Source organism: Phoenix dactylifera, chromosome 5 (assembly GCF_051530095.1).
Source record: "Phoenix dactylifera cultivar Ajwa chromosome 5, Ajwa_hap1_PhDact_Kaust_v1.1, whole genome shotgun sequence".
Classification (NCBI taxonomy): Eukaryota; Viridiplantae; Streptophyta; class Magnoliopsida; order Arecales; family Arecaceae; genus Phoenix; species Phoenix dactylifera.
Window position 1 is genome coordinate 24,000,966 of NC_143194.1, and position 14,036 is coordinate 24,015,001.

Below are 14,036 nucleotides of genomic sequence, written 5' to 3' on the forward strand. Positions count from 1 at the left end.
GTCAGCTCGACATTTATTTGCTTCACGCTCACATTATCTCTTAGGTGCGTCTTAAATTGAGTCACACCAAATGGAGTTGTATTTCATGGTGGAAGCCAAGAGTTGAACTAAGCTATCCAACAAACAAGTCACAATCTGCTTGATTCAAACATATATCCAAAGAGGATGGAAAGCCATCAAGAGCTATCGAAGAGTTTTTCAAAGGGGTAGGTATTTTGTTTTGACTTTCCAGTCTTTTGTCATTAGGCTCTTGGTAGAATGGCAGGTGCGGACAGTTTTGTTGTACTTAGCTCTCCTATTATCTTTCTTGACTCAAAAGATCCGGAAAAAGGAAAAGAGAGAGGAATGTTCAAGTAACATTGTCATTCTTTCAAGAGTCTCATTCTTGTACTTACTGATGCATTGAGCTCTTTACTCCAATCTAGATGAACCCAGAAACACACAAAGCTCTGAAAAACGCTAGGAGCCTAGGATGCCATCGCACGGGGGCCTTCTCTTGAGCCGGGGCCTTGGGCGACCGCCTAGGTCGCCTAAGGCTTGGGCCGCCCTTGTGCTCATGCTTACTAGCTTATGCAAGGGAGAAGATGAAAGAATATATATATATATATATATATATATATATATATATATATCCACTTTAAATAGAAGTGACCAATACTCTTACAAAGCTTTATTAGAAAAGATGCATGAAAGTTGATTTGGAGCAAAAATGTGATTAGATTAGCTTTCAGTCTCCACTGAAGCATTCGCTGTAAGGTTTTGCAAGTTATCCGGGACACTTACGCTATGAGGTTTCCTATCCCGACAAAATAGTTACCTTGTATGAAAACATTGAAAAATTTTGGAGCCCCTCTAAGAAAAACCTCCTCATCATACACTGAAGAACTCCAAGGCTGCTTACATCCTACTTGCAACAACTGCATTCAGATTATTTTTGCATAAAAAATTCCTAACAACCATGGTTCATGGCAATCTTGGTTTATATATATATTGCTGCACCGAGACACTCAAGCAGCTTTTTGGTTTGTTTGGTCATCTTGTTCCATCCTTTCGTGCTGAATACTCATTAACTTGGAAAACACAATGTCTCTTAAATCTGCTAAGAGCAAGGCATGGAGCTTATAACACAGTTTTACTGATTGCTCTTGCTTACTTTCAAGCAATACCATGTATTCTTTCATCTTGCAGCTTAAATTGCAGGTACAATGACTCGTCTGCCCAGAAAACAGATGTTTAAAATCTGCCTCTTTAACTAGCGACCATGCAAATGAAAGAACACAGGTGTAAGTCGATTTAAACCGTTCAACAGGATTAAAGACGATGAAAGAAAACCTTGTAGAAACTCGCAGGTTGGGTGGCCGGTGGGAACCTTTAATCCCTACTTTTAAGGTAACTCTCCGTCCACTTGCAGGTATGCTACTCATCTGTTGATGCTTGATATCATCCATTAGCAGCATGCTTTATTTGCCGTTCAAATGACCCAGCAAAGCAAGCGGCCGACTAGATCACAAGCCATGCATTATAGGATGACATCCCCTTTGAAAATCAGGCTTAGTTCCATTTGACTTGAGCCGACTTTCCTAAAATTATAACTCGGATCCGAATCGGATCCAAACTTTTGGATTGGGTCCGGGTTATACATGGACTCAACTTGACTCAAATGATTCATTAGAATTGAAAGTCTGGTGGGATTGAGGGAGGAGGAGGAAGAAAAAGAGGTAGGAAAAGGAGGGAAAGAATGGGGGTTGTTGAGGTCATTGGAATCACCAAGGTTGTCGGCGGAATGGTGAGAGAGCTCGTAGAAAGAAGAAAATGGATAGTAGGGCGAGGAAGACAAAGTTTTTATATTATATTTTATATTTTCTAATACATATTATATTATATTATATTATATATAATATATAATATTCGGCTTGGGCTGCGCTCAGGCTAGATCGATGTAAATCTGAGCTCGGCCCGTTAAACAGACGGGCTCAAATTGTAGGCACAGTCCAATCCTTCAGGCTTAAAAGCAGGCCCATACCTATTCAAAACGATCCAGGCTGGGGCGCGCTACACGGAGCAAGTCTACTTCGAGCGCAAGCGCTTGGCCACTGACTGTCAACACGCCGAGCATGTCCTGCCCAGTTGGAAACCAGAAGCTAAAGACATCTTCCGACACATCCAACAGCTGGAAGTCGTGCTCCAAATTCCTCTTCAACTCGGGCTTCCCATGAACGCCGGTGATGAGCGGAGCCCAACAAACGTATCAATGAGGCAAAACTTCCACGTACCAGCTCAGCCTCGTCGAGCCGGTCGACGCCTGGCGGTGTGAGGGGCTGGGTCTGGCCCTGGGCGCATCTGCTTACGTCCGCGAGGTTACACGAGTGAAGCTACCCTCCACTTTGCCCACCGGAGAAAGCAAAGATGCTTCCTGGCCTTACCCCCCAGGCTTGCCAGCGGCAGCCCGGCCTTTGGCGCGGTGATCACCGCCATACCCGCCTTTCGCGCGCGCACCCGTTCGCTTCCTGGCCTCCCCGCTTTTAATACAGGTGATAGGTGATAGATACGAGAAACAGGAAGGGGGAAATATCTCACCAACCCAGCAATGTCCCTCAGAAGAATTTGGCAGGCTACCACAGCCCCATGCTCAGCCTCTAGCAAAGCCTGCGAGTCGGAAAAATAAAAATATATTAAAAAAAACAATGCAGATTATCAATGCCCCCTTCAGCCACACAACCGCAGATTCACTGCCGAACCAATCACACGAGCTGTAACCTGCTGGTGCGTCCACTTCCCCCGAAGACAACATTATCTGAACTTATGTGCAGAACATGAAGATAACTCCGCAACAACATTATTTGAAACTATACGAAGATTTAGAAGATAGAGGCAATGATTTTAACTCGCCTTCTGCTGGTTCAGTTGCATCAGTCGATATACAAACATAGACAGCTTTTCTAACTATAAACATTATTCTTAATTCCTTCCTATCATCTCCAGTTTCACCTATAATACATCTGGTCTACTCTAGTCAGAGGGGTTAAGATCAAAATCATCCCTCCAATTTGTTCAGCTTTCTTTTGAATGCTCAGAGGGAGCCACAGGAGCAATTCCACCAGTTGTTGGCCTGTAAAATCACAGATTATTAGGAATGCAATAGCAAAACTTGGGACTAAAGTTCTGATATCGAGGGCGGAAAAGAGGAAATCAGGAAAACTAAGAATTGGAATGCAAAGGGACTTACAGGCCAGCAAATACTTTAAAAGCATCATAGATTCCCCATTGTGCTCCAGTCAGAGTACCAATCATAACAATCCGAAGAGGAAGGCCACGAGTAAAAAGACCCCACAACCCAAGCTTTTTGACAGCCTGACCATGTAAAAATAACATACACAGGACTGCAGATTAAAGCAGCATATAGACATACATTAGATGCTAGAATGGAAGAAACCATGGATAGTTGGACGAAACTCACATCACCAACAGTGGCTCCTTTGGCATTATTAAGGAAAGACACAAGGTTGTCAGCCGGATGAGACACAACAGCGCAGAAGACCCCAGCAATGTAGCCACCTGCAAAGCTCACTCCCAGCTGGAGCGGTTTGGTACATTGATCTTTTGGTGTGGGAATGACATGTTTGTAGATCAATTCAACAATCGTCTCAAAGGAAGCAAATTTCATCATCGTATCTGCAAGTTTTATCTATATAGTTATAAAAAAAAAATGCATGTGTGCCAACAAATCAATAGGAAAAAAAAATATTTTCCACCTCACTATTTTTCTGTCTTCTTAGATGCATATTCAATACAAAGCATAAAGGAACCCAGTCTGCACTTCTCATGTCTGGTAACACCACCAATACCTGCATAGCCCTACCATCATCCAGCTATTCACAATAACTATAATCATAAACCCTGGACTGTTCCATATCCAAAATTAAAAATCCCATCTAGAAAAAGCATGGACCCCAGCAGTTTTTTTTCTTTCCTTAAGAGGCCCTTATACGAAGATATCAATTGAAAGATATCACCTTTCCCAAGTGGATGGATGAAAAAAACCAAAATTATGAATTATATAAATTCCTTCTTCAGAGTAAAAATCCATTTGAGATTCAACTGATTTAGTAAAACTAGAATGGATTAATTAATGTACATGTGTCCGAGTCTAGCAAGATAGATGGCTGCATTTTCTATGTGCAACAGGTTAACGATGAGAAAATGAGAGCATAAAATGTTAGTTTTTAGAATGTAAAGATTGAAGAAAGTCAGAGTATAAGAATTCTGCAATATAAGCAGTAGATGAACAGAATATCATGAATTATACAGAAAATTAAATATGCACAGTGCTGCAATGAGAGAAAAGTAGAGGGGCATGCAGGTCAGAGTCATTGATGAATTTTGTAGACCATCTGAATGTAATTTAAAATGGCTTGAGCATATGACATTAATCTACAAGATCCTATCTGCGTGCAACTGAATGATTAAAGAGTGCATGGTATGAGAAAAGAATGAGGACTACAGAATAATAAAGTGTATACAAAGTAGAAGAATTAGAATTTTGAACAGTGAGAATCTTTTTACTTCAGGAAAAAAAACCTATCAGAATCTTAAATATATGCAATATGCAGACAATATCACAAACATGCAAATTATGCAATACCAAGAACCAAGGATTCGTGTCCCAGCAAATCCCAACATATCCTGTTGGTAATGTATCATTCTGATGAGAAAATGGTACCCGGGCACTCCTGGGACACCAGTTCACTCGTGTACTACAATGACCCAACATATCCTGGTTGGCACCAACAGAGAGGGACCAGGATAGTTGCATCCTGATACTTAGGACAGACTGCCATACTAGAACACAATTTTTTCCTCTCAAGTCTTGTTGTCAATGGCTGTTACCACCCGATCCATCCCGACACCTTACCAACCTGAGAACCAACTAGGATGGGTACCGGTAGTAACACTTTAATCCTTATTAAGAAGGTTTAAAAATAGGTAATGTGCTTCGCAGGGAGATATAAGATGGACAACAAAACAATTCCCCAAGCCCTTTTCATCAATGGACTCCTGACATATACGAAGGAGTGTGGTTCGTTCGATAAATTCCCACCTCTATATCTATCTCTGAGATGTTTGAATTTTTTAAAACTCCATAGACATGCAAAAGAAAAATGCTATCCCCATTCGGACCAAGACATAACTTTTACCAAAAAAAAGTTTATTGTGATCTTTTTGTTCAAATAACAATTAAGGTGAAGCAGGATCAGAAACAACGAATCTCTAATGGACAACATTATACCACAGCACCATTTAAAACTAAGCCAAAGAAGACTTTAGCAGAGAGTGTCTTGTGATTGCGCATAAAAAATCTTGGAAAACAACTTGAGAAAAATGTACAGTATACGCGTAATGGGGAAACCATAGCTTGCAAGAAATTGAAACAAAAAGTCCACGTGTAGCCTCATAAGATGGAAGAACAATCCATTACACAGATTTAAACTTCTACATAGAACTCAAATAATTAAAAATAAATGCTGAATGCGACAAAAACAAACCACATTTCTTAAAGTAAAACATAAAAATGAATTAAACATCTATAAACATTGGAACCCTCCCCCCGCAGAGAAAAAAAAGAAAAATATTTCTAGCAGGCATGAACTGGTTGCAAGAAAAAGCTTAGACGACTGGAGATTGTAGACCACTATGTTGGAGTGCAACTCCATTAATGAGGAGAAGACTCAAGCAGAGAGGATAATTTGCTATATGCACACCTCAAATCTTACCAATCACGATCAGATTACAAGAAGAACTATGTTCATAGGAATATAGAATGGTAGAATGGCAAAATCAGAATTTCAATGATAGAAACTTGCAGACATGGATGAATACCAACCAAACATACCACTGTATGCATCTTCAGGAGATATTTGGTATTTCATTATATTGATGACAGATAAAAGGTTAAACCAGCCACAAGCATAAACATAAAACAATTGATCAATTCAATTATTACTGATCACTTATAGGTAAAATAAAATTTAGAACTCCCTATATCGTTCACTTGAAAATTCTAAGCGAAGAGCATTTGCATGTGCTGACATGGTTTGCAGGGAACAAAATTGTTACTACCAAAGGTTTAATCATTTACCAAACAGTAGAAATATAACTTTTCCAAATTGCCATGATAAATAATATACATGGCTTTTGATTGCAAGCTGAAATAACTTGTTCATAACTATGGGTTTTCAAAGGGAAGGAGAAAAAGAATTCATAAATGAAAATAGCAACATAACTTCAATCAGCAAAATTCAAAGCCTGTTCTTACTTTATAGGTAGATTTAATATGTGTGGTAATATTGATATAATTAAAGATGGTGGAAGTCATGATATTAAAACCCAGTTTAGCTTTTTATCCTATTAACTATCTGGTATTGATATAAGAACTTAAGTCCAAAAATTATTACATATCCAAAATTACCTGATGAATGTTCCATAAATGTATCTTCTGCAATAACTATAATGCACAGCTATTGTAATCTTCAAAATTTAAGAGGATGTTCGAGTTATCATCTTTCAGACAAATATTATAAAAGCAATACTCCACATGACTTGCAAAAAAAATTTTAGCATCAGATGATGATTAAAAGAGATTATTAACGAAAATCTAAAGTACTAAAATGGTAAACATCACTAGCAAATGCAAAAGAGAGATAATCTACTCACAAGGAATCTGACGACCCCAAAGTGGAACCAGTCCTTTGTACAATCTGAAATTTCACCAAAATGTATATAAAAGATTAATAATGACAAGTTAAAAACACATTCAACAAGGCAGAGAACAAAATTTGACAAAGAAGGGGAAAAACATCATACCCCAAAGCACCTTCAGACTTGACAAACTTTGGAAATCCATCAAGCAAACCCCTAGCAAACCCTGGCTGAGTCTGGACTCGCACCTTTACAGCTTCCATGGGGCAAAGAGCTACATCGGCAATCACCTCAGCAGAAGCAGACCCCGCAAGGTAGATTAGGGTCTTATACTTGACTGCATATTCTGGCCCAGCAATGTCTGAATAATACTTCTTGAAGAACTCATAAAACCCAAACTTGCATGCACCTTGAGCGCTATACCCAAGTAGAGTTGGCACCCAACCCTTGAAGAAGCCTCTGAGCCCCTGCTCTCTCAGCAGGACACCAAATCCTGATGTGATGCTCTTATACTTGAAAGGGTCGATCTGAGCGCACATAATAAAGTCATAAGAAATAAAACAATACACTAACATTATGAAGAAACAAAAAAAGAAAAACAAAAATATCCTCATCCGATATTTCTGCCAGCATCTAGAGAGTAGCCAAAGATATTAAAGATTCAGAAAAATATTAGAAACAAAAAAAATTCTTATGCAATTAATTAGTGATTTACTAATATGTGTATGTTATGAATGAAGGTTCAATAACCTTCAAAAACTTTGGTATATAAATATATAATGCATCCATTTGGAAAGATAACAAATTTACAAATGGATGAAGTGATTCGGAAAAAATAATGTAAATGTGATTGGATATTATATATACTTCAAAGAATACAAAGCAAAACATTATGAGAGAGATTTCATAGTCAAGACCAAAGATAATTGCAGAATGAAGAAAAAACAGCGATTAAAATGCAAAGCATATCAAGCAAAACATGCTAATCCTCAGTCTTCCATGTCCCATCAAGAACCAAAGAAATGACATTTCGCCCCACCGCATCTCATATCTTCACACCTTATGCGATTCTAAGTGCTGATAAAAAACAAGTATAAATACCAAAAAAAAATCGATCAAATGCGATTATAAAGGGGAGAAAAATCCAGACATTTTAACCATAAATAACCAAGAAATCAATCAAACGAAATGGTACCATGGTGACCGACCATAAGAAATCAATCAAACAAAATTCTTTTTTGTTGAACAAAATCAATCAAAGAAAAAACCCTAATTCTATTGCGAATGAAACCTCGCCTGCATGTTGCATTTGACGAGGTCGAGCGGGGTGACAGCCATGTGGGTGAGGCCACAGCTGGCGATCCCGCCGGCGGTGCAGGCGGCGTAGTAGAGCGGCGAGTACAGCTCGATCTTGCCGGGCTCGCTCGGGGCCTGGGCAAGGAAAGGGTCCGGCCTCGGCGGAGTATCCACCGCCGGAGAAGGAGGAGGAGGTGCCGGCGAGCTAGGATTTCGACTCAGGAGGCGTTCCGGGGCGAGGGATCGGATAGGGGAGGAGGAGTAGAGGAAGCCGGGGAGGAAGAAATGGGGAGAAGAGTTCTCAGATGTCGCCATGGCGAGAGAGAGAAAAGAGGAAGAGGAGAGGAGGTAGAAATCAATCGCTTCGAGGATCAGGGTTAGGGTTTTTGGAGGGGACAGTGATGGTCAGTGAGAGTACGCGATGGCGTACTCCACCGCTCTCGCTTCGGTCCGGCGACCGGTAGCGTAGATCGGAGCTGATCCCGCTTCTTCGCGATGGACACCGCTTTTGGATACACGCACATAAAATTATTATATAAGGCAACGATCTTCCGTACACGTGGCATATATACGAGTTCTGATGCGTTACCTAGTTGCGTCGCTACGAGGGAAGCATCTTGCGAATGAGCGACTCAACGGTTGAAGGACGGGAATAGAAGCCTCTCGTTTGCGAGGCGGAGCTGAGTGAGGAGCGTGTCATTCACGAGGAAAAAAAAAAAAAAAAAAAGAGAAGAGTAGAGAGAGAGAGAGAGAGGGGCTGTTGGGCCATTCAGGCAGTGCATGTCTATTAAAAATAAATTTATTGCCGACGGGATCGTTCCCTATGCAGCTCAACACTTCGAAAAGGCCCTATGGACTCATCAGAAAGCCTCTTCTGCACCACTTTGATGGGCTGCACTTGTACTGGTGAGCAATCACTGTATCAAAAAAAAAAAACAAATATCATCCTTGCACGAAGATACAAGAACTTTGCTCATAAGCGAATTCGAGTCCGATGTGCTCTGACAGATTCCGCATGGAGAGCATACAAGAATACTTACAAGTAAAATATTTTTTTATTAAAAATATAATATATATTTTATATTTTTTAAAATAAATATTCAACTAAATATAAATTATTTTAAAATATATCATTTTTTATAATTGATTAAATATATAAAAATTATTTTGTTGGACATCATATATTTAGCATCAGTTTTTAAAAAAATATGTTAGTAGAAGAAATTTAGAAGCCAAATAAATTATGAAATAACTATAAAAATTTTTGCATCATGAAATCATGGTACCTTAACTAACCAAAAGCTGCAGTGATATGAACCGATTCTTTTGCCCTTCTTTTATTTATTTATTTATTTATTTATGCGGGCGTCTCACAGTATACGTGTATGGAGACATTCAATAAAATCAGAAAACAATATATCACGGAAAACCATGGGCAACTCTCCTTCTGCACCCACAAAATGCTGCCTGAGTGACTAGCCACATAAGAGACCACCTAATCAGCGGCCCCATCAGCTTTCCTATAAATATGCCTGGCCAGGAAGGCGTCCCCATCTCTACCTATGGTCCAAATATTTCGAAGTAGGGGATGGTCCCACCCCAACACCCTTGGACCCTTCTGGATCCATCCTATAATAATGGCTGAGTCACCCTCTATAATAATGGAGCAAGCCTGCAACACTCGCCGCGCATATCGAAGGCCCTCCCATGCAGCCCTTAGCTCGGCATTGGGGACCGAAGTCTCTGCTAGTTGACATCCACCAGCCGCTACTACACGAAAGCTCAGGTCCCTAATGACGAACCCAGCGCCCCTCTACCTCCACCATCCTGTACCGACCCGTCAAAGATAACTTTGAGGAAGTTCGGAGGTAGAAGCTTCTAGGTGAAAAACACCAAATGAGGCGCCGCGTGAGCGGAATGAGTCCCATATATTCCGAACTATGAGAGATCCACCTGACGAGGTCCCGTAACTAAGCTCTTCTGCTTGTACACAAGCATACTCTACCACATATCTCGGCGACATACGGTGTCCTATTCATATGTCAATTCAAGGAGCGTGTCGTTCTTTTTGATATACGTTATAGTTACAGCAATATCAATTTATATCAATTTCAGCAAATGTTCCGCCGGCCGAAATAATGAGGACCTGCGGTTACATGTTTTCTGGAAAAAAAAAACAAAACAAATGGAAGCACGTAGAAAGACCAACTAGAAACAACCTTGCACTCATACTGACTGGTATACACAAAATCAAACTATACCAGATACTTGTGATGTAAAAGGCAAATAAAAGTTCATCAAAAATATGAAAAACAACAGATTAGGAAGCTCCAAAGAAAAACAACAGATGTATGAAAGAATAAACAGAGGGAGAATGAGGGATTTAATTGATAATTGGGTACATGAAAAAATTCTGATCTGTTGTCACCGCCGCTATCCAGCACAACCATTTTAGCCAATCAGTTGGAATCCTTTTTTTTTTTTTTGGTGCATTGGCGTCTCACTACATTCAGCCGTGAGTATGCCCAGAATAATCATAGTACAAAATACGCTCTCGTGCTACCGGTACGTGTTCCAAAATTCCTCATGAGATGGTCCTAGAGTGGTATGCTGTAAAAGAGGCGATCCAGTCTGCCGTACTGTTCGCCTCCCAAAAGATATACGCGACTTGGAAGAAGTCAAACCCGATCAGTTCGAATCCTTCTAAGGTGTACTCATTAATCCATATGCTGCTATTCACTGGTTCAAAGAGATGTTAGACCAACTTATTGGTGTACCTCAAGTTCTAAACTTGCACATGTAGATGATAAGCGAAAAGATAAGCAACACTGGGGCTCCTATTCCCTCATATGATAATTTTGTCTTCATTACGTGAATGCACATTAAATTATGATTAAGGACCTAGCAATCTAAGTAGGTTTATGTGAGATTTAGGTCCATATCATGATGCATCCAAGTCATCCATGAATCGGATTGAGGCTAAAACTACACTACCAATAAAAATTTACCAATTCATCGCAAGGCTAATCAGTTGGCTAATTGGATAGGTGGGAGTCTAAACCACACATATCTATCGCAAGGCCAAAGTTTTGACCCATAGGCCTTAAACATGAGGCCTGTAGCTGGTGGTGAATGGTGACTCCCAAATCCAATTAGGTAACGTGTTTCAAGCTTTCTACATATTATTATGGGAGCTCACTTTATTACCCTAAACCAATGAAGGCCTTAAACAGAATGTTATATTCTGCTTCTATTCTATGGGAAAGACAAATTAATTAAATTCTGGAGAAATCACATGCGTTATGTTTTTTAACATAAAAATATCAATGCAACCAATGTTATATAAATTATTAAAATATTTGTAGAAGAAGTAAAAAATAAAAAAAAGAGAGAAAAAAGTAATTTTATTTCTTTGTTTCAGCACATTTGGTACATCTCAGAAGTTATATATACTCATATACAGACTCCATACAAGAAAAATAATATAAGTTGATATAAAATCATGCTAATAAAAAAAAACTAATACTTGCTAATATAAATTGTTGTATGATCTCTAAAATCACTCCAATAAGATCATTCTAACAAAGAAAAATAATACTGACTGATATAGAATTATGCTTAACAAAAAAAAAATACTAACGATACAAGATCACGCTAACAAAGAAAAATAATATGGATTGATACAGGTTATTATATGATTTTTAAAATTATACTAATATAAATCAAGTGAAATCAGTCTTATTGGAGAAGGGATAAAGAAAAAAAATGATGGGTTGCCCAAAAAAAAAATAAAAAAATAATGCTGGTGGGCAAAACTCTTTGGGGACTAATCATTTCCTTTAAATAATAATTAAAAAAAAAGACAAAACTCTTCCAAGAAGCTGGTAGAGCCCATCAATCCTGGTCAAGGAGCTGTCCATTTAATTAAGCATAGGTTTGGTACTTTCGAAAAGTAGTTAATAGGATTTATTAGTAATTTTTTATTGCTTTTTGTACTCAAGCGCACAGTTTGAAGTCACCGTCTTTAGTTGTCTTTGCTTGTCCTCAGGAATGGTCAATCTTATCATTAGGAAGTACATCTCAAGGGAGCTTTTAGTACAGATGACGAACTTGGCCGTTCGTTGCTAATAAAGCTTGCTGTGAACAGAACTTATCAATTTCTCTTGCTTATTCTATATTTTATGACTTGGATGCCTTACCACACCAAGCCTTCATTTTGTCAATCTCTGCTATAAAACCTTAATCCGTCTCTGTTCATTCCAGAATACGTTTGCTTCACTTCATGTAAATGATTTTTTTATTATCTCCACTCTTATTTGATGACAAGGACATCATCTTTTTGAGTAAATTTAATGCAAGATATCAAATTTAAGGTGTCCAGTTGAGTTCTTGATTTGATAGACTCAATTATAGCTTAATCTCCCCTTTGCCACCAGTGAAGCTTGCGTTGGATCTTATCCGATAGTCTTGTTCACTGCATATGATGATCTTTTGGATGGGGAAATAATATTGCTTTCAATCATGTTAAATGTTGCTAACCATCTTCAGCTAGGATCTTTTTTTCAAATTGTTTTATTCACATTTCATGCATTAAAACAAGGCGATCAGATGCTCATTTTGCTCAAAAAAGAAGACATAAGAAAAATAAAATTGCCATGAAGCTTGTTTTCTCATGCATCAAGTCATTTCCAACAAAAGCAGGAAGAAGCACTAGTTAATAGTTCCTCAATGTATTTCCAATGGTATCCAAAGAGTTTCTTGATGCTTTGCAGCCTATTACCTTCATTCCAATGACAGATTTCTCTCTATTTGCCCAAAAACGCAACCTTAAAAAAACTTAATCAATGAGAGGGAAAGGGATGGGCTACTAACCATAGTCCTCTTGGATTGTTATTGTCAAAGATCAAACTCTGTTGCTTCTCCAAAAAATAAGGTAGGTCAGTGTCACGGATGTAGCCCAAGAAGACCAAAACCTTGGTGCATGATGATGCCATGATGGTATCGGACCTACCCTTGCAACAATATAATTCCATAGCTATCACTCCCTTGGACCACTACGTGAATGGCTGTAGAACATAAAACAAATCAAGGAAGGTGCTGAGCTCTATAGATTAGGAAGTGTGATGGGTCTGAAGCAACTGATGTTGGAAAATGCCAGGTGGTGACAATGCTCCAATTGTCGCCTTTTTGTACTCTTTTGGGTATTAAAATGGTCGAAGGGCGGCTGCCAAAGCGCATGATGTGGAAGATACGGCGATTGACGGAGGGTACAAAGCTGCATTCGGTGAGCCTCCACCATGATCCTTTGAAACTTGCTCAGCATCTAAGGCTTCAAGAAGGAAAGGATTTAGGTGCAGCATGAAAGTTAATATCATGCTTGGAGTATCTTAAAGTCATGGTTCTTGACCCTTTTAAGAAGGCTGCTTGTTGAGTCATAATAGCCCTGTTCTTGAAATAATTATTCTTATATTCTTTGCTGATGGCTAAAAGCCGTAATAGTTTGGTCTGAGTAGTTGAAATGGTTTCTCCTATCAAAAAATATGCATTAAGTCTCTTGTGGTAGCTCTTCTATAGTGTTAGAAGAAGTAACATAAAATTTTGGGTTGAATTGGACATGCTATATATCATAAATTACCTGTTGGAAAGCTAACTTATTTAGCTATTTAGAATTAAATCGTACTTCATGATGCTTGCGATCTATTTATTCGATTTCAAGAGCATTGTGTCATGTACGCATGACATGAAAAGAAGTCGATCAGGATAGCAGATTGGTTTACGAGAGAGACTGAGAAAGCATTGCGTATAATGACAACTTCATTTCCCAAGGGAGTAAACAAATTCAGCAGACCGAGATTTTATCTTTCAATCATCTTGGATATGTGGACTTTACTTAGATGTTGATTGAATTTCCAGAAAATGTAACACTTCTTTGTTATTTTTGCATTATTGCTTTCTTATATTTTTATAGATGCATTATATGCAATGATTCCATTGATCAAGAGTGGAAGGGTATTGGATTCAACGAGCATCAAATAAAATAAACA

General features: G+C 38.8%; 1 protein-coding gene across 2 annotated transcripts; it reads right to left on the reverse strand.

Moving 5' to 3' along the window:
* Positions 1-2,836: 2,836 nt before the first annotated feature.
* On the reverse strand, positions 2,837-8,499 carry LOC103720301 (mitochondrial phosphate carrier protein 3, mitochondrial-like). Of its 2 annotated transcripts, none has more exons than XR_003388112.4 (6): positions 7,993-8,496; positions 6,862-7,223; positions 6,712-6,755; positions 3,458-3,672; positions 3,227-3,380; positions 2,837-3,109 (listed from the first exon to the last, which is right to left on the reverse strand). XR_003388112.4 is itself a non-coding variant. In XM_008809945.5 (6 exons), the coding sequence occupies exons 1-6, from the start codon at positions 8,305-8,307 to the stop codon at positions 3,052-3,054; spliced, it is 1,119 nt and encodes a 372-aa protein (XP_008808167.3). In that variant the 5' UTR covers positions 8,308-8,499; the 3' UTR covers positions 2,837-3,051. The 2 variants fall into 2 exon arrangements, 1 of the variants encoding a protein (XP_008808167.3); XM_008809945.5 differs by having other exon boundaries at positions 3,227-3,351; positions 7,993-8,499.
* Positions 8,500-14,036: the final 5,537 nt, after the last annotated feature.